At 35.2% G+C, this 25,028-nt stretch overlaps 1 protein-coding gene across 2 annotated transcripts; it reads right to left on the reverse strand.

Annotated features, from left to right (window-relative positions):
* Positions 1–1,295: 1,295 nt before the first annotated feature.
* Positions 1,296–23,084, reverse strand: LOC121415549 (nuclear cap-binding protein subunit 1-like). 2 transcript variants are annotated; one of them, XM_041608794.1, is made up of 19 exons: positions 22,917–23,084; positions 20,153–20,247; positions 17,545–17,645; positions 16,717–16,801; positions 15,890–16,117; positions 14,764–14,907; positions 14,019–14,234; positions 13,151–13,248; positions 12,375–12,549; positions 11,712–11,839; positions 10,046–10,120; positions 9,141–9,244; positions 8,236–8,361; positions 7,601–7,700; positions 7,096–7,189; positions 5,650–5,868; positions 4,017–4,148; positions 3,300–3,413; positions 1,296–2,493 (listed from the first exon to the last, which is right to left on the reverse strand). In XM_041608794.1, exons 1-19 carry the CDS (start codon positions 22,957–22,959, stop codon positions 2,380–2,382), a joined length of 2,391 nt encoding a protein of 796 aa, XP_041464728.1. In that variant the 5' UTR covers positions 22,960–23,084; the 3' UTR covers positions 1,296–2,379. The 2 variants fall into 2 exon arrangements, with proteins under 2 accessions (XP_041464728.1, XP_041464729.1); XM_041608795.1 differs by lacking the exon at positions 4,017–4,148.
* Between the last annotated feature and the right edge of the window lie 1,944 nt (positions 23,085–25,028).

Here is a 25,028-nt window from a genome sequence, read left to right on the forward strand (position 1 = left end):
ATGAGCAAACCATACTATGAAGAGCACAGACATTGACACATTTTACAATCTCAGTAAGCAATACACTGAGCACTCGCTAAAAGATTCAGAAACAGGGAACATTTTAAACCATTAGCACTCAAACTAAAACAGAAACAGAGAATATTTGATGCATTTTTCAATGAAATTTTTAGCCAAGGGGGCTGTTTCATAAAGCTGTTCGTAAGTTAACAATGACTTTAAGAACGAATGGTGATCCTTTCTTATGCGTAAACCATCGCCAATGAACATTTTGGTATATTCCATTTACCACAAGAAAGTATCACCAGTCGTTCTTTAAGTCGCTCTTAACATACGAACAGCTTTATGAAACACCCACCGGGCCTCCAAGTATAAACTGGAAAATATCTGCTTTGTGAAATTTTATCACATGAGACTTGCACAACTTCAGCTCTTTTCTTAAATCATACCAGTCTTGTTTTCTTAAGGATTTCGTTTAATGTGTGTAAAAAAATATTGATGCTCCACAAAGAATTAATCTAAGAGGGTGTTGCAATTGATTGCTAATATCAATTTCAATCATAGAAAGAGAATTCATACCTCCTGTTGAGAGAACAGCACAGCAATCAATTACAAAACTTAGAGGTTTGATTTTAGATTAAAGGGGAAGTTCACCCTGAAGAAAACTTTGTTGTAAAAATAGCAGAAAAAATAATAAAAAATATTGGTGAAAGTTTGAGGTAAATCCGTTAAAGCTAAGACAGTTATTAGAGATCAAAGTTTTGGATTTGTGACGTCATAAACGAGCAGCTGCCCCATGTGTTATGTAATATAAAATGCATGAATTTCAAATTTTGTATGGTTCCTGATGACTTATTTTTGTTTTCTATTCATGATCGAGTGTGAAGGGATTTGTCTATTGATATACAAAAGGTACAGTGAAAAACATTTTCAATTTTCTGAGAAAATGACATTTCATTGATTTTTACCATTCGCTATGTAGGAATGCTGCTCGCATATGACGTCACAAATCAAATAATTGAAATTCTAATAACTTTTTAATCATTTGATGAATTTTTCTCAAACTTTCGGCAATATTTTTTATTATTTTTTCTGCTATTTTTACAATAAACTTTTTGTCAGGGTGAACTTCCCCTTTAAGATTCAAATGTAATTGATTGCAATTTCATTTCAATGCCTCAAAAGACTTTCCTTTTAACATGTCATGTCACAAAGGTTGGTTAACTTGAACCATAGGTTGAATGCATTTCATAGGTTCAGCCTATTCTCTCAGAAAAATCCACTATCAAATGCGCATCTCACGAAGGCACATTTTGCTAAATTCACGTGTGTGCTGCTTGTGGAGTAAATCACAGAGTCAATATCCTTAGTTAAGGTTTGTGCGACATCATAACCATATATCAAATCAATTATACTACATAATGGTCTTGCCTGATGAAAAATAAGTATCATACTGTTCTTTCACTAATGCATACTTCAAAATTTTTAATGTTCAAATGATACCTTAAGAGGGTGGAGTATTATTTGACATTTATCAGTCTGTGCGCTACATCATCAAGTGTACTTATTCTTTTAAGTCAACAGAAACCATTGGATAAAGTTAAATTAACATGAACAAACAGTGTAGATAAAATACATCACCCCCTTACTCAAGTGCAGAAGTGCAGTGCCCAAAGTTTTTTAGTCAGGCATCTTAATCTGCTCCGCCAAGGCACATCCACTGCATTGTAAGTCAGACAATAAGTTTCCATTGAGATCACACTAACCAACATGTGGCAAAAAAGTGTGCACAAATTGGTCACCTCTGTTTATGTGAGCCATCAAGGAAAAGAACTTGGACAATAAATTAAATAAACATGACATGCTAGTCTTACTTTCAGAATTCAATCTCATTGACCGGTTTAAATTCAAATATCAATATTGTGAGAAACCCAAAATACAGTTTTACTCTCAGATATATTGGCATCATATGATCTGTTGACGCTTGTTTCATTGGAACCCTAGAGTAGATAAACATTTGGAATCTCTCCATATGAAATTGGACAGAAAATTGGAAAGGGTGATGGTCGTTCTTGATCTAAACGAAAATAGCTGGTTTATCATCAGGGGCAGAAAGAGTGAGAGCTTCAAGTTTGTGGGATCTTTAGGAAACAAATAGATTCTGGAGAGAGTGAAGCTTGCAAAGACTTCCAAGTTTGTGGGATCTATCTTGATAAAATTGAAAAGGGTTATGACTATTCTTGAATAAAAATGAGAGCACTGAGATTGTCATCATGATTGGAGGTAGTGCAGCTTGTGAAAACCTTCAGGTTTGTAGGATCTCTCTTTATAAAGGGTCAGGACATTTCTAGAATTACAACGAGAGCACCAGGGATGTCATCATGAGTGGAGAGAGCGGAAAGCTGTAAAGACCTCCAGAATAGTTGGGTCGGTGTCGGTCGTAAAAACAAGGTTCTCAAGGGTTGTAGTGTACTTCACGACCTGATGGTAATGCTGTAAGGAGACAAGACAGTAAAAGAACAAATTCAGAGTGGATGCACTGAATGCTAATGAAGATTGACAGGAGTAAAAAAAAATAAAGAAAAAGACAGGATCACCAATCATTTGAATAGACGCATCTGTGAAGAATTTTAGAAATCTATCAACTATGACCACACAAGGGAAACAAGAAATGTGACCCTCATATAAACATGGCTGCCATTGACAGGTTCACATACACATAATATGCCTCCTTTACAATCTGTTTTGTGGTCCTTACTGGCAGGTGGCTTTGACCTTATACAAATAAAGTCATGATCTACTAGAGCACATTACACTCAGCAAAGTTAGGTGATAAATAAAAGGAAGCTGTATATGGGGTACTTTTTGTGGCCTAGCTCTAAACATCTTAACATCTAAACAAACCAAATGACGAGAAAGTCAAGCATGGAATAATGAGTTGTGTCCTGGCTATAAACATCTGTTGACAAAGCAAGTAGCGACAAAAAAGAAAAAAAAAGGATTTTTCTTAATCGTTTTAGTGACAAGCTTATGACATCATATCCATGATACAGCATGACAATGTTATGTCAAGGGCTTGTCCACACAACAAATTATGAGGTACATACAACGAGTAATTCTTTCTTTGTCGCTTAACAAACGCCAATGAAAATATGCAATATTTATCATTTACCACAAGACAAGATCACCGGTCGTTCTAGCTTTAAGCAACATCCGGCTTAAAAGACATAATGAAAATATTATTACATCCAATCATACAAAGATTTAGCAAGTGAATAGTTGTAGCTTCATGAACTTACCACAAGAAATATTTGTTGTAACCTCTGTATAGCATGGATGAACCAAGGTGTGCGGAAATCTTCTTCCTTGTTCTCACTGGATACCATGTGCTCTCCCAACACCATCACAAAACGCTGAAATCAGAAGAAAAAATTTAAACAGATATATCAATACTAGTAATAAAAATAATTCTCATTTACCCAGGGTAGCCACTTTAGCTCTCATGAACTGTTCTCCCAGCATGCCCTGCATTGTAACATATTATTATTATTACCCTCCTCCATTCAGATACGTTGAGCGCCTGACAAGAAGGCATTATTAAAGTCTTTGGTATGACTCGGACGGGGATCTAACCCACGCACGACCGCCCGTTCATGGGGCGGATACTTTACCATTGAGCCACCATGCCCAGTTGTAATGTAACTGTACTACTGTCGGTCAATGTCTTTTGATCAACAAGTGCTTAGCTCCTTTAATGCACTATATTCCCATTTCAAACATAAGCAGTTGTTTGTATTCACTTGGCAAAAAGCAAATGTACAGAGATGCTTTGAGTGAACAATCAAGCCTATTTTTGTCCTGAAATAAGTGAATTCCCAACATTTTTTCTTACATATGTACTTTTCGGGTTAATGGCCCTCGTTTTTAAAGACATACTATCATCTGTGATTCATACCTATAACACTGCTATATTAAAAATAACCTCACTATATCATCTCATTGTACATATTTGTTACCTGAAATATGATGAGGAAGAGTTTCTTTTCTTCACTCTGTGCTCCTTCTAGTTTCTCTTGGAGTAGATCAATCTTAGTCTCACTATCAGCCTTAGAGATGTCATATCTATCTTCATCATCACTCTCCATATCCTATCAAATATATTCAAAGTATACATCTCAAGAAGGATATCCAAGTTCCAACATAGATAATGAGTATTGCGTGGAGTATATTAGAAAAGGGAAGAATATAACATATCTAATACGACATACAGGAATATTTCACAAATAATTCAGTGATCAAAGATGAGTGCAATATAGCCCCTAACAAGTTAAATATATTCTTGTATTGTAAGAAATTAAGCCATCCAATATGACTATCATTTGTAGCCCCAGATAAAAATGATTCAATGAAATCATATAACAGGGTCTCTCCTCATAAAGTCACTATGATTATATTCATTCAGATGTGACTTACATGTAGCTCATTATGACATCATTCAGTATATATTACATTGCATTGCATGGCTTACTGTGCACCTTATTTATTTTGTATATTTCCACATATTTGGAGGCCATTCAATATTAAACAAATAATTAATGTTTATGAGTGCAATGGACAGAATACATCATGAGCCGAGTTGAATGGATCATTATTTTATCTTTCACCGAATGAAGTATTCTGTCCATTGCACGAATGAAAAAAACATTCATTATTTGGTTTATATGACACCTGAAAATTGATCCTTTTTTTCAAATGAAATTTATGAATTTCGATGCAAAACATGCTCATGCAGTGCGAGTTCGGTCTGTTGACTGTTACGTCATTACAACATGCGCACTGCTGGTGCCTGCAGTCTCGGTGCACGAGTGCAATGGACAAAATCGTATGGATCCAAAATTGCACGATGAATGGATCCAAAATTGCCAGTTGATGACGTCATTGCAAAATGGGCTGAATGAACGATATCAAACAACCAATCAAATCACAAGGATCTATCTAGGTGTCATATAAACTCTAATATTAAACGGGTTCAAGGATGTAGCCAATGGTGAGTGCGTATTCAAGTCATGTGTTCATGCTTTAATTATGCGCAACCTTCCAGTCATGCATTTTTCGTGCAGCACTGTGCATTTTTTGTGCAGCCCTATGCAATTTTTGTGCAGCATTAGTTCCAATAGCACGTAAAAACTGATACGCGTTCAGTAAAGAGGCTGGTACGATTTTGATGCGCTTCCTTGGGCGCGCATAGTAGATACGCCTGTGATGTCATAATTGATAGTCTTGTGATCTCTTCGTCTGTGCGATCGTACACAAGTTGGAGGGATTTGAACAAGATTTCCATGAAAAATTCTTTTTGCCGACCCGTTTTATAAAACAATTAATGCACATTTTTAAGATTCGTGATGTTAGTGACGATGCGAGCAACTCTCGGGCATTCACAATATTATGCAAAAGCACTCGGCGCAAGCGCCTCTTGCTTTCGCATAATTGTAAATACCCTCGAGTGTGCTGCATCGTCATAACACACTCATAAATGTGCATTAATTGTATAATATTGCACAGGTAAATAATGCAGACCAAAAATACACACTTTCAATGTAACATACAAATGCCTTATACAGATAATGATGTCTTTTGACAAGAACTCACCACATCATCAGGTCTCTTGGCACTCTGTCTAGCCTCCTCAAGCTCTGTCTCACATGCCTTGACGTGTTTGTTCATGGTGTTGATGGTAGAATGAAGGATCTCCCATACGAACATCCTGGTGAAGCTCGATGACATGTAGGAAGAGAACAACCAGTTAGCCACCGCGGGACAAGTAATCACACGGGTACGCAGGAGCTTGTCCACTAGGACGGCAATCCTCTGTAGGGCAAATAAAATAATCAAACATCACTGTTTAATAACTGTACTTTGAAATGTTACATTACAATTGTTATCAATGTATACTGATGGAGCAATATGGCCCAGTGGGTTAGTCTCCAGACTTGAAACAGAGGGTTGTGGGGTCAAATTCCAACCATGGCGCAATTTCCTTCAGCAAGAAATTGATCCACCTTGTGCTGCACTCAACCCAGGTGAGGTAAATAGGTACCTGGAAGGATTCATTCCTTGAAATGCCTGTGCACTTAAAAAGGCTTGCCAGGATAAGAATATCTAAGATCCCTTGGAAGCACATAGAGACATTACACAAGAACTGAATATCATTATTATCACATGCATATTATAAGCTGATGTTACAATCTACTGAAATCCTGTCACTTGATTGGCTATGGCTAAGAGCAAAGATTGTAGTAAGCCTCTGGAATTTGTAATCATTGACAAGATACGCAAAATTTGTAAAACTGACTGAGATTTACAATTGACAACAAAAATTACAATTTTGTCAAGTCACATTTTTTCCCCATGCAATAAACAGGCCCATTTGTTCATATCTGTGTTGGAATTTTCAGAGCTCTCGGGTTTCAGTAATGATTCCATCTTTTTTTCAGCATAAGGTTTCTGTGAACTACATCAGAACATACTAGATATGAATCTTTGTATAATGCAGACTAACAATTAAAGGGGAAGTTCACTCTGAAGAAAACTTTGTTGTAAAAATAGGAGAAAAAATAGTAAAAAATATTGGTGAAGGTTTGAGGAAAATCCGTTAAAGAGTAAAAAAGTTATTAGAGTTCAAAGTTTTGGATTTGTGACGTCATAAACGAGCAGCTGCCCCATGTGTTATGTAATATAAAATGCATAAATTTCAAATTTTGTATGGTTCGTGATGACTTAATTTTGTTTTCTATTCATGATCGGGTGTGAAATGATTTGTCTATTGATATACAAAAGGTACAGTGAAAACCATTTTTTATTTTCTGAGAAAATGACATTTCATTGATTTTTTACCATTCGCTATGTAAGAATGCTGCTCGCATATGACGTCATAAATCAAATAATTGAAGTTCTTATAACTTTGTCATTATTTGGTTAATTTTTCTCAAACCTTCGGCAATATTTTTCATTATTTTTTCAGCTATTTTTACAATAAACTTTTTGTCAGGGTGAACTTCCCCTTTAACCATGATTTTAAGTCCTTTGGTAACCAACCTGTGAGTGATTCCTCCAGATGTCTTTGATAACCCTTAAGATATAGATCTGACTCTCCTCATTCACTGCAAGCTCTTTCAACACAGGTAGAAATCTAATAAGGAAAAATAAAACAATGACACAAAGTTGCTTTCATGTGGCACATCTCCATTGTAACCTTACAGATATTTTTCCCAAACAAGTGCAAATAATTACAGTTAAATCTGCAAGCGTTGACCTTCTACAAGTTGATAATCAACCCAGTCGATGCAATTTTTCAGACCAGAATATGTACACACTGTGTAATTTTTCATCTTCTACGTCAAATTTTGCCTTTGTAAGTTGAACAGATTTTCATGGTCCCATTAGATTCGACATCAGCAGATTCACCTGTACTTGAATTGTTTCCAAACTTTCGAAAACTGCGAACCTTGACAAAACTGGATATACATGTATTAAGCAACAAAATTCTTATTTTAATGCATAAGTAAATGGCCTATGAGGCATTGCCTGAGGTTTAACTTACTTGGCAAGTGCACTGAAGGAATGACTGAAGGATTTAGAGCCAAGATGAAGGAGTACCTGAACGAATACATCAATCTTCAAAGCATTGAAGCTAGTCTCGTCTGTTCATGGAAAACAAATACAATATAATTATCCCCTTAGTCAGCAGAAATCTGTAGAAAATGTGTTTTAATCCGCTTAAAGTTTCTTTTGAACTATCAAGGGTCTTTGTGTATTATTTGGTGCAACATCTAATACGATTTGAGGATTCTGCACAACCTCCAGAATCGTTGGGAATCTAAAAATATTCTAATATTCTAAATATCATATATATTGCTCATTGAATATCATTGAATATCATTGAATATCATATATATTGCTCATTGAATTAACTTCTTTAAGCATTGCTAGTCTGTCAGTCTGGAAGTCTGTATATCTTGATTCTCCATCGCTCAGTCTGTCTATTGTCTTCCTTTTCTCAGGTATATATATATATATATATATCTGTCTGTCTCAATTTCTCCACAAGGAAGGAATGCAGGATGCAGAGAGAAACAAAGTGAGAAACAGAAAGGCAAAGGAGGAAAGAGGAAGATAAAGATGGAGAGGGATAGAGAAACATATTAAAACAGTCAAACAAGACTACCAGAGACTTACCTTCCATGCCATCAACATCTTTAGGATTAGGTGTGTCTTTGAGAACCTCAATGATGACCTCAGGTGAAGCTTTCTTCTTGATCATATCAGTCAGGTTCTGTGCAACAATGTATCCTGGTAGAGAGTCTGCAAACGTTCAAGACAAACAGAAAAGCATAAGTAAGCAAAGTCTTTGAAACAAGGAAAAAGCTATAAACTTATTAAGAATAAATCTTAAATAAACATTTCTTCATTTTTCTTGGGCTAAACAACGTTGAAATTCTTTATGAAAAGATTTGAGATGGAAATGACCCTTGAGGAAAACATACAAAAAAATATTCCAGGAGTTGCTTCATGAAGATGTTTGTATGTTCACATGAACGTCTGGAATATGTATATGAATGTGAAATTGACAACAGCATTACTGTATAATCACCACATATAATCTTCAAAAAGCGACATGAACAAAGATATAAAAATCCCAAAGAAAAAAGGATGGGTTACAAATTGTAATTTTTCTTTATTTTCAAAATCATAATCCTTCTCTACTCTTCTCTATCATGAGCTGATGCTCGTTCACATACAAACGTATTGTTTCCTGAAATTGTATGATTGTACGGTCAAAAGGTAATAATACTAGGGAGCGCATGCACCTCTGGAAAAAGCAAAAGAATGACATAAGCCTGATTTTTTTTTTTGGGAGGGGGGAAGGGTTCATTTTCTCATCGGCTTTATTCTTCCTGCTCACAAATAGTGGAACACAAAAAATTGTATCTAATTTGTAAAGAATCGTTGAACTGGGGCGGGTTTTTTTTTTAAATGTGAAATCAGGTCACTGTATGAGGTTCAACAGCTTCAAAAACTCTTGCTTTGTAACGTCACCAATGCGTGTGAATGTAAATTGATTTGCATGATAGTGAGCTTACCTGCTCCTTCCTGGCCATACTTATAAATAGGGTCAGGTGGGTTGGGTAATAAAGGAGCATAGGTCTCAGGAACACTCTCAACAATGCGCTGATGATACGACAGTCTGGAAAAAAAGAACATTACAACAATGATATTCCACTTTTATACATGCTTCACCCATCAGAATGTTATCTCCAAGTGATTTATAGATAAATTGAATGTTGAGAACAGGATTCTGTTTTATTTAAATGATGTTTTATTGGCCACTTCAAGATGCATCCAATTTTATACAGTGGAACAGAAATAGAAATATTGTTATTCGCTGAAGAACAATATTGGATTTGTATTCGACTCATCCAATATTGTTCTTCAGCTCGTACAATATTTCTTCGCATCCCACTCAAGGCCATCCAATATTCCCTAAATACCACCAATCCACATTTGCCACAATCAATCCAGGTGTAGGAAATGAGTATTTGCTGGTATCTATTTCTTGAATACACTTAATACTGGAAAGAGCTCCTGAAGGAAAGCTAAGGTAGTTACATGTACATGTAAAGTCTGTTTGAAGTGCATAGAGAGTTTATATCATTTTAAGTGAAATGGGCTTTCAAAAAAACAGATAATTATAATCACCATCATCATCATCATTTTTTCAAGTAAAAAATCTCTGATGGGGTATTTTGAAATTGCTTTTATCAGCTGTCAAGTTGGATGTCCATTATCGTCCTTTTATCTTTCACATCCTGTCTTGCATTCAATCTGCTTTTCTCTGATCTCTCAAAATTTCTGAAGTATTTTTAACTTGTCATAGGGATCATTCTCCTCCGCATTATTATCAGTTGTTACATTTATTATTCATCATCATGATCCTTTCTTCTATCTTATATTGGATTGAACAAGACCTATAAAAATCTCTACTTACCTCAGACATTTAGCTAGCACCTCAATCACAAACTTAGGCTTTGGCAGATCAACATCAACATTCAGACAATCAGTCCTAAAATATAGAAATAAATGTATCATGAATAATTATGAGAGGAGGCAACAAGAAATAGAAGTAGATCTTTTATCAACATTCAAAATAGATTACTGATTACATTTCTATGTATTTATTTATTCATTTTTGTCTCGCCTGAACAAGGTTCGATAGAGACCTAGTAGCCACTCTTCCTGTAAGCTAGTTGGTCTATTAGTCTGTTACAAAAATGTTAGTTTTTGTTCGACTTGCCCTCATTTCTTTATTTCTGCATTAATTATGTTCAGACTTGGTGAATATGATCCTTAGTTAATATCACATGGGCTTCCATGATGATGATGGCGTCAAAGGTCATCTAGGGGTCAAAAAGTCTAAGTTTTTGTTCAAACTGCTCTCATTCTTTATTTCTATATCAATTATGTGTACACTTGGTATATATGATCCTTGGGTAATACCACATGTGTGTTGTGAGGATGATGGGGTCAAAGATCATCTTGGGCATCAAATGGTAAATGATATGAGGTCATAACCATCCTTTTTCAATATTTTTTTTTTTTAACTTGCTCTCATTTCTTTATTTCTGCATCAATTTTGATCACACTTGGTTCAAAGGATCCTTGGTAATACCACGTGTATCCATGAGGATGATGGCATCAAAGGTCATCTTAGGCGTCAAAAGGTAAATGATATGAGGTCATGACCATCCTTTTTTCAAGGTCTTTTTTTCCGACTTATTTGTTCTAATTTGTTCATTTCTGCTTCAATTTTGATCACACTTGGTTCAAAGGAGCCTTGGGTAATATCACATCACGCCGGCGTACATCCGAACCGTCCAAGTCATTTTTTTTTTTAATCGATTTGAGATTTTTCAAAAAATGAATGTACAAGTCATATTCTATTCATAACTGAATTTCTAGGCAGCAATTTGTTTTAGTTTCTGAGATATTAGGGGATTTTCACGGCAATGTCAACAAATTTTTAATAAAATGCACAAATCCCATTTGGAAACATGTACTGTCGCAGAACGATACAACAGTTTGACTGACCGCGATTTCAATGCGCGCGGTCAGCCAAACTGTTATATCGGCCATCTGCACTGCATTGACTTTGCACGTGAAAAGCGATAAGACGTTTTGACTGACTGCGCGCATTGAAATCGCGGTCAGGGTTCTTGTATTCCCTTTGGCATTTTTGTACAGGGGAAATCTAAAACGCTCAAACTGAAATTACAAGCACAGAGCTCTTTTGCGATATTTTCTATAATCCTTGGTTTTGTGTAAAAATAAGGATGCCAATGTCAAGCAATTGTCTTTGTCTTTCCAACCATGCATTTTTCTAGCAATGAATATGTCATAAGGCTGGAGAAACTAAGTGTGAAAATTATAGTCAACTTTGAAGTCGATTTTCTCTGAAATGGGTTTTCACCGTCGTATGTGTGATACGACGGTTCAGATGACCGCCGACGATATCTACCTGTGTGACATCATCAGATCCTCATTTGATAACTTTCCAGTATGAGCATAAAACTGTTTCATGAAAATGAAATAACTGAAACATTGATATGCCATAAATTTCTTTATTTTACATCTTATTCATAAATCATACGTCTTACCACTCTTCCCAACTCCATCTGAACTGGAAGTTACTGAGATGATGTGCAAACCAGTTCACAAATCTATCTGAAGAATGGAGGTTCATGTGCTCCAATCTCTCATAGAGCATCTCAGAGGCTTGAGCAAGCTAGGCGGTGAGCAGAACTGAATTAAGGAATGGACTATTCCAATACATATCACACTTTATAGAATTATTAAGAATTTAGCCTCGATAATAGCTTACACCTATGAAAAGATCATAAGAATGGAGACCGAGTCTCCTTAAGCCCCAGAGCAATGAATTTTGTGATAGGAATACATGAAGTTTTGTTGACAACTGATGAGCAATTCTTGAATTATTAAACTGAATGATAAAATAAACCCTCAATCTTAAACATATTTGTTCAATAAAATTTATTTCTCATTCAAAGCAAAAATGAATAAAATGAAATGAGTTGTGACTGTTCCTGTTTTATTTCTACTCTGAAAAGGGGCCATACATGTAGTTTGGTTGTGATATGGTTTCTAGTTCAAATTAACTTGAAGACTATGGCTAGGTCTTAAATAGGAGGATCCGAAAGCCTTTAAAGCTACAGTAGATTTATCAGCCGATTTTCAATCAAATCAAATGCCATCGATGCAAATGTCACAACTCCTGAATTACTGTTTTCAGAAAAGGATACAACTTGTGGAAGGGATCCAGGCTGGAGCTTGCATAGCTCCAGGAAGAGAGACATGTAGAACACATGGATCCGTGGAGACTGAGGGAGGTTGAAGAGTTGGCCAAACATCACCTCCACAATGACATAATTCAGAGGTACTTGCTTCTTGGCATGGTAGTTCAACAACTGAGCAGCACTGGCATAATAAACAAATTACATTGATTGATTGATCGTATTTATTTCTTTATTCATTAGCTCATCAATTAATTCAAATATTAACTATTTTGTTAAAAAAAATCATAAGTGAAAGAAAAATCTCACACAAATCTGTTCATGCAATGTAGAATATTCAAGACAATATGTGATTACTTTTCAAGCCAATTCTTTTCATATTCCTTAACTGTAAATAAGCTTGGACAACTTGCACATGTACACTTGGTGCAGAGCTGCCAACCTGAACACGAACATTTCAGTATTTTAAATGCTGAAAATCAGTATTTTGGTGAGGAAATCAGTATTTTCAAAGAAATACCATAGCACAACACATAAGACTGAAACTTCAGAAATCAGTATTTTGCATGAAACCCTCAGCATTCTTCTCATTTTTCAATACTAAATACCGAAAATCAGTACTGGTTGGCAGCCCTGTTGGTGTTGAGAAAAAACTCTATCTTGGGCAATTTCTCATTAAAATTTGTATCATAAATAACTATCAAATATAAAAAATCTTGACAAACTTCTTCTTGGCCAATCACAGGATTCATTTTAGTAGCTTATAACAGTAGCTTGCGACTTACCATTCTTTCCTATCTTTGTAGTAAGTGGTAATGAGTGAACTGATCTGATCCTCCACTAAGTATCGCTCGATGGAAAGTGCACCTGGCAGAGGTGGTCCCTGTATTACAAGGCATAGGATGTATAAACAAATATCAAGAATTCCTCTTAGACATGATAGAAGATCAGGGCCCTGTCTTAAAAAGAGTTACAATGAATCCAATCAATCACAACTCTATGGAAATCCATCAGAGTCATAATTTTTTCTATGGGAAATTTGCAAAATGTCCTTTGAAAACAAAGGAGAACACACCAAATTGTCAAGAAATCAATTAATTTATGGATGTACATTCATATCTAGAGAAAAATTTGAACAAACATGCATTTTATATGTTGACTTTGCTGGCTTTCCATAGTTGCGATTGATCGGATCAAACACAACTCTTTATAAGACGGGCCCTAGAAAGCACACTGCATGGAATGCTTTGGTTGCTAAAAGTTATATTCTTCTTCTTGTAGTTCTTGAAATTTACCAATCTAGTGTGATTTTCTTGCTGGTAAGTTTGAGGTGAACTTCTAAAGCTTTGAGCATGAGCATGGAGTTGATCTGGTTTGTGCTACTTCTGAGTAATGTAAGTGTGCTTGTTTGCAACAAAAATAACAAATTCATCCACAAAATTTGGGTCCAGTTCTAAAAATTTTCTAAACAAGTGACTTTAGATTATCTAAATACAAAGTGCCATGATTTTTGTGTAGACATAATAGGAATAGACCCCCCAAAAGTGAGACAAAATCCTTTCATTCAATGATTGGACAAAATAATTGAAAGATTTACATGTACGAACACAGATGTCAATACAATGTAAAAAAGAGCCAAAGTGTAATGCTTACATCTGGAGCATCTGTTGGATCAAACATCCTGAAGACCACCTTGGGGATGGGATATGTCAGGTCTGGGATGTGAGGAGGGGGTGTGAAGGGGGGCAAGTTGTGCACTGATGATTCCGACAGGATGGAGTGGAAGGCCATGTAGGGGCGCATGATGATCTTCTCAAGCCACTGGTCCCTGCGGAGTTTACTGACCTGCTGCCATAGACTGTCCAAATACTGAGAAAACAGAAGATTGTGAGTTATGTGGATGCTTGCAAACCATTCACAAGTATGATTCATAAGATACAGATGTGAGAAAGCACAGCAACCAATCTCCTGGGGGTGGGTAGAGGAGGGGGTTCCCTTCCACAAGAAAAGACAGTATTGAAAATTCATGTTCATTGAAAGCATATATAGAATACCATTTTGAGGAGATAATTATAGGGATACGAGACAGGAATGACCATCTCTTCTGGGGCTTTATTCATATATTTCTGACATTTTCTACTACCACTATCAAAGATGCACGAACACCATTTAGATGGTCGAATGCACTCAACAATGGTCTATTTTCAATGTTTTCCAACATTTTACTTGGTCTAATTTAGACCTTGAAATTCGCAGGAATGTGGCAGCACCACTTAAAAAACTGTAGTTACTGATAAAGCACTCCTCTTGTGTCAACTATTTGGATTATGATGATTTTTAACATACATTTTGTTGTTGAATCCCAATCAAATACAAGGTACATGTACTCATAACTTACATCTTGTTGTTCGTGTGGATTCTCGCCATGCCAAACCCGGAGGAAAGGAACGTGATCCTTTTTCCTTTTACCTAAATAGCCTTCAATGGACTTCATTAGTTTGCTGAGTTCTTCTCCTTTCTTCTCATCCAATGAACATCCAACCTTAAATCAAAATGTAAGTAATAACCCAGGCATAAAATTTTGATATTCTTAGCACAAGGCAACTTCCATAGGGTACAATTCTACATTACAGCACAAATGGGGGGGGGGAAGGGAACAACATTGCCAATGAGCCAATCAAAAGGGCATCCACAGTCGTATCATTTCATTTGATGTCCTTGGATTATTTTCAGCCCTGACAATTTTCAAAATTTTGATAGGTTTCTTGTTTGGTAATGTTTATGAGTCCAGATAGGTACAAAACAATTCAATTCAAGTACCTATTTCCAAATTCATTAAAAAGAAAACAATGAGAACAAAATTTTATTTACAAAGAAAATACAAATCACAACAAAAACAAAGTATTAACAGAACATAACCGGAGCAAATAGTGGTAATGATAAAATAATGGTTGGCACATATTTATAAAATATAGATGAACAAAATAATGAATGGAAATGGGGCATGCAAAAAAAAGCCATAAAAAGGCTTGTTAAAACGTGCACACCCAAGATGAAATAATCGTTAAAATAAAATTTAGTATATGGTATGGATGCGGCAAGTACCAAAGAATAAATAAAGATAAGAATCACCATTTCATTTAAAACAAAAAGATATTGAAGACATAAGCAGGCCACCTGGATATATCTACATGTAGATATACAAGCACCTATTGATCATACTCTTTGAGACATGCTTGTCTAGTATCAAGAGTTAAAATCAATAAAGGAGAAAGAAACCAAGGTTGGGTTCAATAAAAAAGTATAGAATTTATTGGTAGATTTTATATGCTAATAAGCAATGAAGTTTTGAAATGGAAGTTCGAATCAAATCATTTAACATACATGGAAAGACACATAACATATCATTATAGGATCTCTTCAGCATCTATCTCTTTTTCAAGCTCATCTATCCAAACCGAATGCCTTTTCTATGAAAGGAGACAGCAAGGTTCATACTGATTTCTCCCTGGAATATAACTCACCCATGGTAAACTGCTCAAGATAGAGTAGACAAACCAATCAGAGCGCACTTGAGGGATGTCTGGCTCCTCGGTGACTGCCATAAAGTTCTCATAGAGCGAAAGGAGTGAGGCCACATCTATGACATGGCAGTTTACAAGATCAGCAAAGAAGCGCACAACAAACCTTGCTTTACTCCATTCGTTGTTCTTCATGAAGTCTTTCATGCTCTTTCCCAGCACTTCAATAAACTATACATGTTTTTCAAAGACAAAATAAAGGGGGAAAAGTTAAACAAAACATCAACAAACTACATAGGAAACAGACTGAATATACTTTCTACCGTAGTTTTTCTCCGACACCAACAAAAAGTTGTTTACAGGGCATTTTAAACTATTTTATGCAGGTGGTATATAGGGAGTGTGATGTCAGCAAAAATGTTTCTGATTGACCTTTTTATAATATGGACCTCAGAACAGTTCCCTCCACTAACGTAATGTATACAGGATGCCCCATTAATTACCCTTAACTCTAGCACAGTGTGCATGTCTGAATGAAAACAAGCAATTTAGTATGTGAGTCGCTATTTTACTAGAAGTTCACCGTGTTTAAAAAAAAAGACTGCCTTTTATTGTTGAGTAATAAGTTTTGACAATATCAAGTTAAGGAAATGTAACACAATCTTGACACTATGAGAATATTGCATAGCATTGGTGTCTCGCATCAAATATCAATAAATTGGGTACAATAACTGGTGGCAAATAAAAATAGAGTTTAGCATGAAAAGATTGAATGATATCTAATCTAGTTCACAATGGATGTCAAATAGTTTTTTGCCCTTTTCACTTACATCATCACCAAAGCTGAAGTTTTTGGCATTTAGAAGACCCACGAGTGTGGTGTAGACAGTGATCTTCTCTGGAAGTGCAACAGCGCTAAATAGAAAAAAAGCACATAAAAATAGGTAAAACTAAAAAAAATCCATATACATGTAAAACCCCCTTACGTACAAATGTATTGCATGATTTTTATTCATCAAGATAAAAGAAACATAGAATTTATCAAGTATCAAACATTCACATCTTTACATGAAGGTATAAAATTTGTTAATACACTGTTTAAAATTAATACTTGTTCAGTGTTCACAAGGGAGAAGATACAAAACATAAAATAGGAATGAACTTTAGATTCTTTAATTACCCATAAAATGATATCACAGTAACAATCGAAATGGAATTAATTTTGCATTGGTCATAGGATATGCAAAGGCTTTGTGTAAGTCTACTTTCTCCACAAAATATAAAAATAATAATATTAGTACAGTTCTTAATATGCATAACACCTACAGGTCTCTATGCGTGAAGAAAGCGAGAAATGTGGTAAGAATTTTAAATTTTAAAATTAGACATCAAATAATTATACATAACATCAAAGAATAATAAACATGGAATGAACCTACATGTGACTAAGTAAAACATTCTAAAAGAGGTGGGTTTTTAATTGTACTTTGAATTTCGTAATGTCGGTGGTAAAGAATTCCATTGTGCTTGTGCAGCTTTTTGGAAAGCCCGATCCCCAAATGATTTGGTCTTGACTGTAATTTCAGAGAGAAGATATTGTGAGCCAGAATATGTTCATATCATGTTGAGGCATGTACACAAAACTAAAAAAATCTTACCATTCGCACAAGATTTTGATAATCTTTGCTTTGTAGTTGGGTAGATCGGCCTCTAACACCCCTGAAAGTCCCTCCAAATTACTCTCAAGCGATGAAGTACTCTACAAAAAAATCACAAAAGGTTCATTTTTGCTATAATTTCCTATAAATGTGAGTACACTTTCTTGAAGATCTTTGAAACAACGAAAGAGCATTACATTACAAGAAAAGAAAGTTGGGCGAATCATTAATTTGCACAGTAGCATAACAAAAAAAAGGGAGAGAAAGATATGCTTGTACTGAATTCTCTACTTTTATTCACTCAGTATTGAGGGAAATCAATCAAGGAATTAACAATATAACATTACATGTATTTGTTATTTTTAGTTATTTTCGTTGAGTCCTTTTAACAAAGAATGCAAAACATATCAGCTCTGTTGTGTGTGCATGTATATATATATATATATATATATATCTTAAAGTTTCACGTATTGGCTTCTCTAATAGACAAGTAACAAAATATGCTGAAGATAAAAGGTAATGCTTTCAATGCCAATATAGTTTTTATTTACTCGAATTTTCGACGGACCTCCGTCTTCTTCAGGAGTATATAAAATGTATATATATACATATATATATATACTCATATATATATACTCCTATATATACTCCTATATATACTATATATACTATATATATATATACTATACAGTGTGTCCCAAAAAAAACTATACACTTTTGAAATGGCTGCCAAATCAAAAGTATATCACTTTGTGGGGAAATACTTACATATATGGAAAGCCAATAAAGTAATCTTTCAAATGACACCAAAATTTTGGAAAACTATTCATGCTTGAGCGAGCACTGCCCACTTAAACAAAGGGTATGAAAATTAGGGTGGGCAGGAATTAGCCTGCCAGTTTCTTTCAGTTTTTGATAGGCGAGTCCCTTGGAACTTGCAAAGTTGAGGGTGTTTTGCTAAATCAATGATCATCATCATCAATTTAGGTTTTTTATAGCAAATTTTAAGGATAAATTGAAATTTAATGCATGAGTGAACATGAAATACAATTTTTCGCTTTTTCAAATGGATCTCAGCAATGTGTTCATGGAAGTCAGAATAGGGATAGGACTTAGGTGGGGGAAGTACGTTGATGGGTAATGGGTCAACAGAACACTTAACCCCCCCCCCTCTCTCTCTACCCCCTTCACCCCTCCTGTGAAACTAGCCTTTGCTGGGGTGAGCAGGAATTAGCCTTCCAGCTTTTTTTTTTTTTTTGAGGTGAGTCCTTTGGAACTTGCAAAGTTAAGGGTGTTATGCTAAATTACTGATGAATTGAGATCAGTTTTGGTTTCTTAAGCAAATTTCATGAGGTACTAAATTGAAATGTAATGCATGAGTAAACAGGAATAGTAATTTCAGTGTAGCATTTTTAGTTTATTATGTGGATCTTAGCAAGTGTGCTTGTAAGAGTCAGAGTAATGTGATGGTACCTGTTACATGCAAGGGGTGAGATAGGGCAAGACTTTTCTTTTACAAATTACATGTCATGTACTCACCTCCGCCCTCCACCACTTTCTTTCTCATGGAGTTAGTACTGAGATGCCAAGTGACTTCCATTGAATGATTATTAAAAACTTGACTAATTATGATGATTTATGAAATGATTTATTGAAAAAGCTGAATGTTTTATTGATAATTTATTGAAAAGGTGAATATTTGATTGATCACATTGATTGAGTTGAGTAACTATCAGATTGTTGATTGAATGATCGATAGGTACATTTTCAGAATTTATTATCAAATTGACAGTCTGCTTTGCACTTAATTCATACATGTAATTGCAATCAGTCTCAATCTCAACAGGAGGGGGAGGGACGGACCTGTAGGAGGGAGTCTGAACGTTCTGTTGACCCTTTTACCATAAGCTTACTTCACCCACTGAAGTACAATATTACCCCTATTCTCCCGACTCCAATAAACACACTGCTGAGACCCACATTGTAAAGTTAAAATGCTGCACTAAAGATTGTAATTGATGCTCACTCATGCATGGAATTTCAGTTTGATAATTCATGAAATTTGCTCTAACAATTTAAATTGATAATGAATGACCATTAATTCATCACAACACCCTCAAGTTTGCAAGTTCCAAGGGACTCGCCTCACAAAAACTGAAAGAAACCGAAAGGCCAATTCCTGCCCACCCTAATTTTCATACCCTTTGTTTTAGTGGGTAGTGCTCACTCAAGCATGAATAGTTTTCCAACATTTTGGTGTCATTTGAAAGATGACTTTATTGGCTTTCCATATATAAAAGTCTTTTCTCCCAAAGTGATATACTTTTTATTTGGCAGCCATTTCAAAAGTGTATAGTTTTTTTTGGGACGCACTGTATATATATATATACTATATATATATATACTATATATACTATATATATACTCCTATATACTCCAATATATGTATATACTCCTGAAGAAGACGGAGGTCCGTCGAAAATTCGAGTAAATAAAAACTATATTGGCATTGAAAGCATTACCTTTTATCTTCAGCATATTTTGTTATTTGTCTATATATATACATGTATATATATATATACATATATACATTCATTTATTCAGTTACCTTCTCTCCAACTCTGGTGATCAAAGATTCCAATCTTTCTTCAATCTGTGCATTGTCTGGCCTTCGTCGTTTTGACCTATGGCCAGTATCCATATCTGATCAATAACAAAAATAAAATATAATTTTGTGATGATATCTCTATGCTAATATTACTAGTGTACATGTATATGACATTTAAAACCTCAGAAAAAAGAAAACCAGTGGATCATGGAATAAGTTAGCTATAGAGCAGAAAAATCAAAGAATAACCTCAACAATAATTCAGAGCAAATTTGGACTAATAATAAAGTTATGACAAATCTGGCCTTTTTACATCAAATTCTATTTGCAGATATATTTCATTTCAAAAAATTTCCCCCATCTAAAATTACAAAAATATACAATTTTTTTAAAAACAACAACCACATCTTAGCATTCATAAAGCAAAACATAATAATAAAAGAGACTTGTTACATTTTCAAACAAAGTTTGACATTGACTGGTTAGAGATTATGTCAGAATCTAAGATTGCTTCTCAAGTGAAAAAGTACTTTTAAAATTTGGCTGATTTTTTTTCTTGATTACATGTAGGTTCATCATCTGTCACAAAAAGGGGAGTATTGTATATTTTCATGAATGGAAATAAAATCATCCCAACTCCGAAGTTGTGGGCTACATGTACATGCTGAAAATTACAATTTCTTGAAAGCTCTGCCTCTGGTGTAAACAAAAGAATAATAATCTTGAAGAATGTAATATAAAAAAAATCATAAAGGAATGGAATTACGTATTTTTTTTGGTTACAATAGTGATTTTTAAGACTTTATTCTTTTAGGCCTACTGTTTTGTATGTTGCGTAGACCAGATACATACTGCAACACCAACTTGCAAGCACCTACGTGTGTGATTTATCATCTTCTTGTTTTTCATCAACTTCACTTTCTTGCTTCCTTCTGTCATTTTCACCTTTTTCTTTGTCCGTCCCTTTCCTATCCTCATAGTAAAAGAATAACCTTTCAGTGTGAGTGCTGCTTTGCTAACATATTCTGTCTTTAACGCAGGGCTCCACATACATGTAAACTTATTTTGATAGGTGGCCACCAAAAGCTTCTTTGGTGACCATAAAATAAAGAAAAGCATTAAAAATAAATAAAACTCCTAAAATAGTAATTCTGCAGCCACAACCACTACATGTAAGTTACTTTCACTTTGTACATGTACATCTTGTGACATCTTTTGTGTAAACCCTGTTGCTGTTATTATATTTCGGTATGCATATTGATTTGTGTTAAAATACAAATTGTTCCATCATTGAAAGATTGAAATAATAATAATCCGCTTTTATATAGCGCTTAATCCATCGGAACGACGTTTCTAAGCGCTTTACAGATATATTATTACCCCGGTCATCGGATTCAATCAGTCATTCCCGCACACAATGTGTGCACATCCTCCACTCCCTGGGGAGTATTCCAGTCAGTCGCCTGTGAGGTGCACACAATACTGGACAAGCTACAATGACTTTCACATCCTACCGGGTACCCATTTAGCACCCGGGTCGAGAGTGGCAAAGTGTGGATTAACGCCTTGCCAAAGGACGCCAGACCGCGGTGGGCTTCGAACACACGACCCTCTGTTTACAAGGCGAGAGTCAGAATCACTACACCACGGCTCCTCCACGGCAGATATTAAAGATATTAAACTAATTATATTGTTTCCAGGTTGTGTTGACTTTTTTTTGATCTACATATAGACACACCAGGGACAAAAGTAATTTTTTTTTTGGGGGGGCTCCATGTTTAATTTTTGGTAAAATTTTGGGGGCTCCATTTTTACCTTTCGGGAGCTACTTTTTGCATTTTGGGGGCTCTTTTCAAATGCTACCTTTTTGTATTTGAGGAATACATGTACCTCTTCACTTATTATTGAATTATTACTTATTTGGGAATTGGGCATTTCTATTTTTTCATATTATTTCTATTATTTCATATTATAAAATACAAAAGAAATAGTGAGTGCATGCATCATTAATCTCCTCATTTGCATACCAACCAGAATGTGCATATAACCATTTTGTGAAATTAAGGAAAACTTTTATATGTCATGACTTTCTTATACATCCGATTATGATGAAATTTTCAGCGTTATGCTCGTTTGATTTATCTCTTTTTATTCAAATCAACTTTTTGTTGGGGTGGACTTTGCCACCCATAAATAATCAAGAAGAAAAGTGATGCTGTCAAACTCTGCCTCTGGAAAAAATATGACGAGCCGTTTACTTGAAGCAATGTTGGCTGCAGGCGTCCATTGTATTTTGATGCGCTATGGAAATCGTAGACTGTATATATTATCAGCTGCTAGCATTTGCATCGTTGCATCCTAACAATAGCGGTGCTATTGCCCCCTTTGTTACCCCATGATTTTATGCAGCGTAAATCTAGGCCTATTTGCGATAATTGTTGTTGAATTGCTTTCTTCGTCATGTTCGTATTTCTTCAATTTCAATATTCAGTTTAGGCTTCTACATCTTTTTTTCTTCTCATTAACCCAATTTATTTTTCTTCGAATTTCTTCCATCTCCCTTTTCTCGGCTTCTTCATCTTCTTTCGTTTGTAAAGTTAGGTATATTTTTCGCCCGACAAAGGCAACGCTAATGAATGAGTCTAACACCAACATGCACAAATGGGACACACACAATTTTTTTTACAACACGGGACTCGTGAACAAACGCACCGACACAACAATGGCCGGAACATTCATAACATTATTTAGATAAAAACCTCACCTTCATCATCATCACGGTACCTCCGCCTTCTACTTCCAGACATCTTGCTTCAATACTGAGTAAAAATATCACGAAATATTGGTCTAAATAAATGTTATTTCTCCCTTTTCGCGATGGAACTTGACAGCAATAGCAAGCGACTTGAGGATATATATTTGCGCGTGCGTAGTGCATAAGGTGTAATTTACAAGACACATAAAAATTGAAAAAAAAAGTTTTTTGTTGTTTTTTCCAAGAGCGTAAAATTTTCTCACCAATTATATATATATATAAATATATATATTATATATATATATATATATATATAGTAAAGATATGGATGAAGAGAACAATGGTAGACGTAGCTTAAATCAAGGTTCCCCAGAGCTATCTACCCTTTGGAAAAATTGGTTATGCCGAAAAAATGTCTCTGCCCGGAATCGAACCCGGGCCCCCAGCTTTGAACGCCGGTGCCTTAACCACTAGACCACAGAGACGGGCTAGTGGCTAGGCCGACCGAGATCCGATTGACCGTCAGAAAGACAGATTTTCGACACTATACCAATTACCTTTGTCGGGTGAAGGTGGGTTTTGAACCATTGTTCTCTTCATCCATTTCTTTACAATATTTAAATAAAAGAGTTGCCAAAGCTGTTGTACATGTATAGCTTCACACATTTATATATATATATATACAACAACAATAATGATGATATTAATGTTAGTAAGAAGAATAAAAACACTAATATTAATATACTACTCCGGGATACTACTACTGCCAACACGACAACTACTATTTGTACTATTACTACTACTACTACTGCTGCTAACAGGGGAGGGGTTTTTTAGCCACAATTTCCCCAATCGGCTGCTTGAAGATGATTTTTGTTGTTTCTTTGAAGAGGGCAGTCCTAAAGGTCACTTCTAAGCTTTATTCGTTTAAATTAACAAAAATATATAATAATCTCATAAGCCTTATTTAAATAGTGCGAACGCAAAGCGCGACTGAGCTATTTTTTTATTTCATGTATTTTGTCCTAAAATTTGAATATTCTGGGCAATGTTTATGATCCTAACCGAGATGGGTATCCAACCAAATAACTACTGATCAAAAAACGATCTGTTAACAGCTGCTTGCAGTTGGCCATGAAAACGGTCACATTTTTCAACAATCAAATAATGCAAGCGCGAAACGCGAGTTAATTTTTTTTGACGTTTCTACCTGAAAAATTGAAATTTTAAGCACTTTTTGTAATCATGAAAAGGAAAAATTTATAACTAAACAATTGATGCGAGCGGGGTGGGTGGGGGGGGGGTTAGAAGAGATTTACACCTAAAATCAGGGACATTCTATTCATTTTGTAAATCATTAAAATAAAAGGATGAGTAATTAGGAATCTTCCTAAATAAATAATGTGAGCGCAAAGCTCGAGCAAAAAAAAATGATATTGTGATCTGAAACTGGATAGGCTCCAAATGATTTAATTAGAGAACAAGCTGCGTATCTGAATAAACAGGCACGCGCTTGTTTCAGATTTCGACCTAGAATCTGGGCATTTTAAATACCCTTTTTTTTCATCATGAAAATCAATAAAGCAAGTGCGAAGCGCAAGCTTAAAATATTTTGTATTCCGATCCGGAAAAGGGTCAATTTAAGCTCTGTAATTAAAGCACTTTGTTGGAAGATTGTGAGCATAATATGGATCACAGTTTTAAAAAATCCGTTGATATGTTTCATTATTATTACTTTAAGTTTTGACAAAGGACCGGGACATTCTAAGCTCATTATGCTCAGCGCAAGCAGAAAATGTTAGCATTCAAAACTTAAAACGTGAGTTTTTAAAGAGGACTTTTGAAAAATCAATTTGTAAATCAAATAAATGGATTAAAGTTCGATTTCTGAGCTGAAATACGTTTTGTATATATTGACTTTAAAATTTTATACTTGAGCTCTATATTGAGCAAGATATGTTTATCATCTAAAAGGCAATGCGAGCGCGAAGCGCTGGCGAAAATTTCATCTTATCTTATTTACTCGTCTTCCACCTCTTGTGTTTCCCCTTCTTTTTTCCTCTTTTTGCTTCTTTTTTTTCTCTTTCCCCTTTTTTCCTTTATTTTGCTCCTCCAATAGGG

Source organism: Lytechinus variegatus, chromosome 5 (genome assembly GCF_018143015.1).
Source record: "Lytechinus variegatus isolate NC3 chromosome 5, Lvar_3.0, whole genome shotgun sequence".
In the NCBI taxonomy this organism is placed as follows: domain Eukaryota; kingdom Metazoa; phylum Echinodermata; class Echinoidea; order Temnopleuroida; family Toxopneustidae; genus Lytechinus; species Lytechinus variegatus.

What these genes read in the sequence shown, in the direction of transcription:
- LOC121415549 (XM_041608794.1), bottom strand. Translation starts at nt 22,959, where the DNA reads ATGTCTGGAAGTAGAAGGCGGAGGTACCGTGATGATGATGAAG. An exon ending in ATCAAAATCTTGTGCGAATG is followed by an intron (nt 16,802 to 17,544) that starts GTAAGATTTTTT and finishes TTTTCTATTTAG; the next exon opens with CGCTGTTGCACTTCCAGAGA. An exon ending in ATCCACACGAACAACAAGAT is followed by an intron (nt 14,235 to 14,763) that starts GTAAGTTATGAG and finishes CTGTTTTCTCAG; the next exon opens with TATTTGGACAGTCTATGGCA.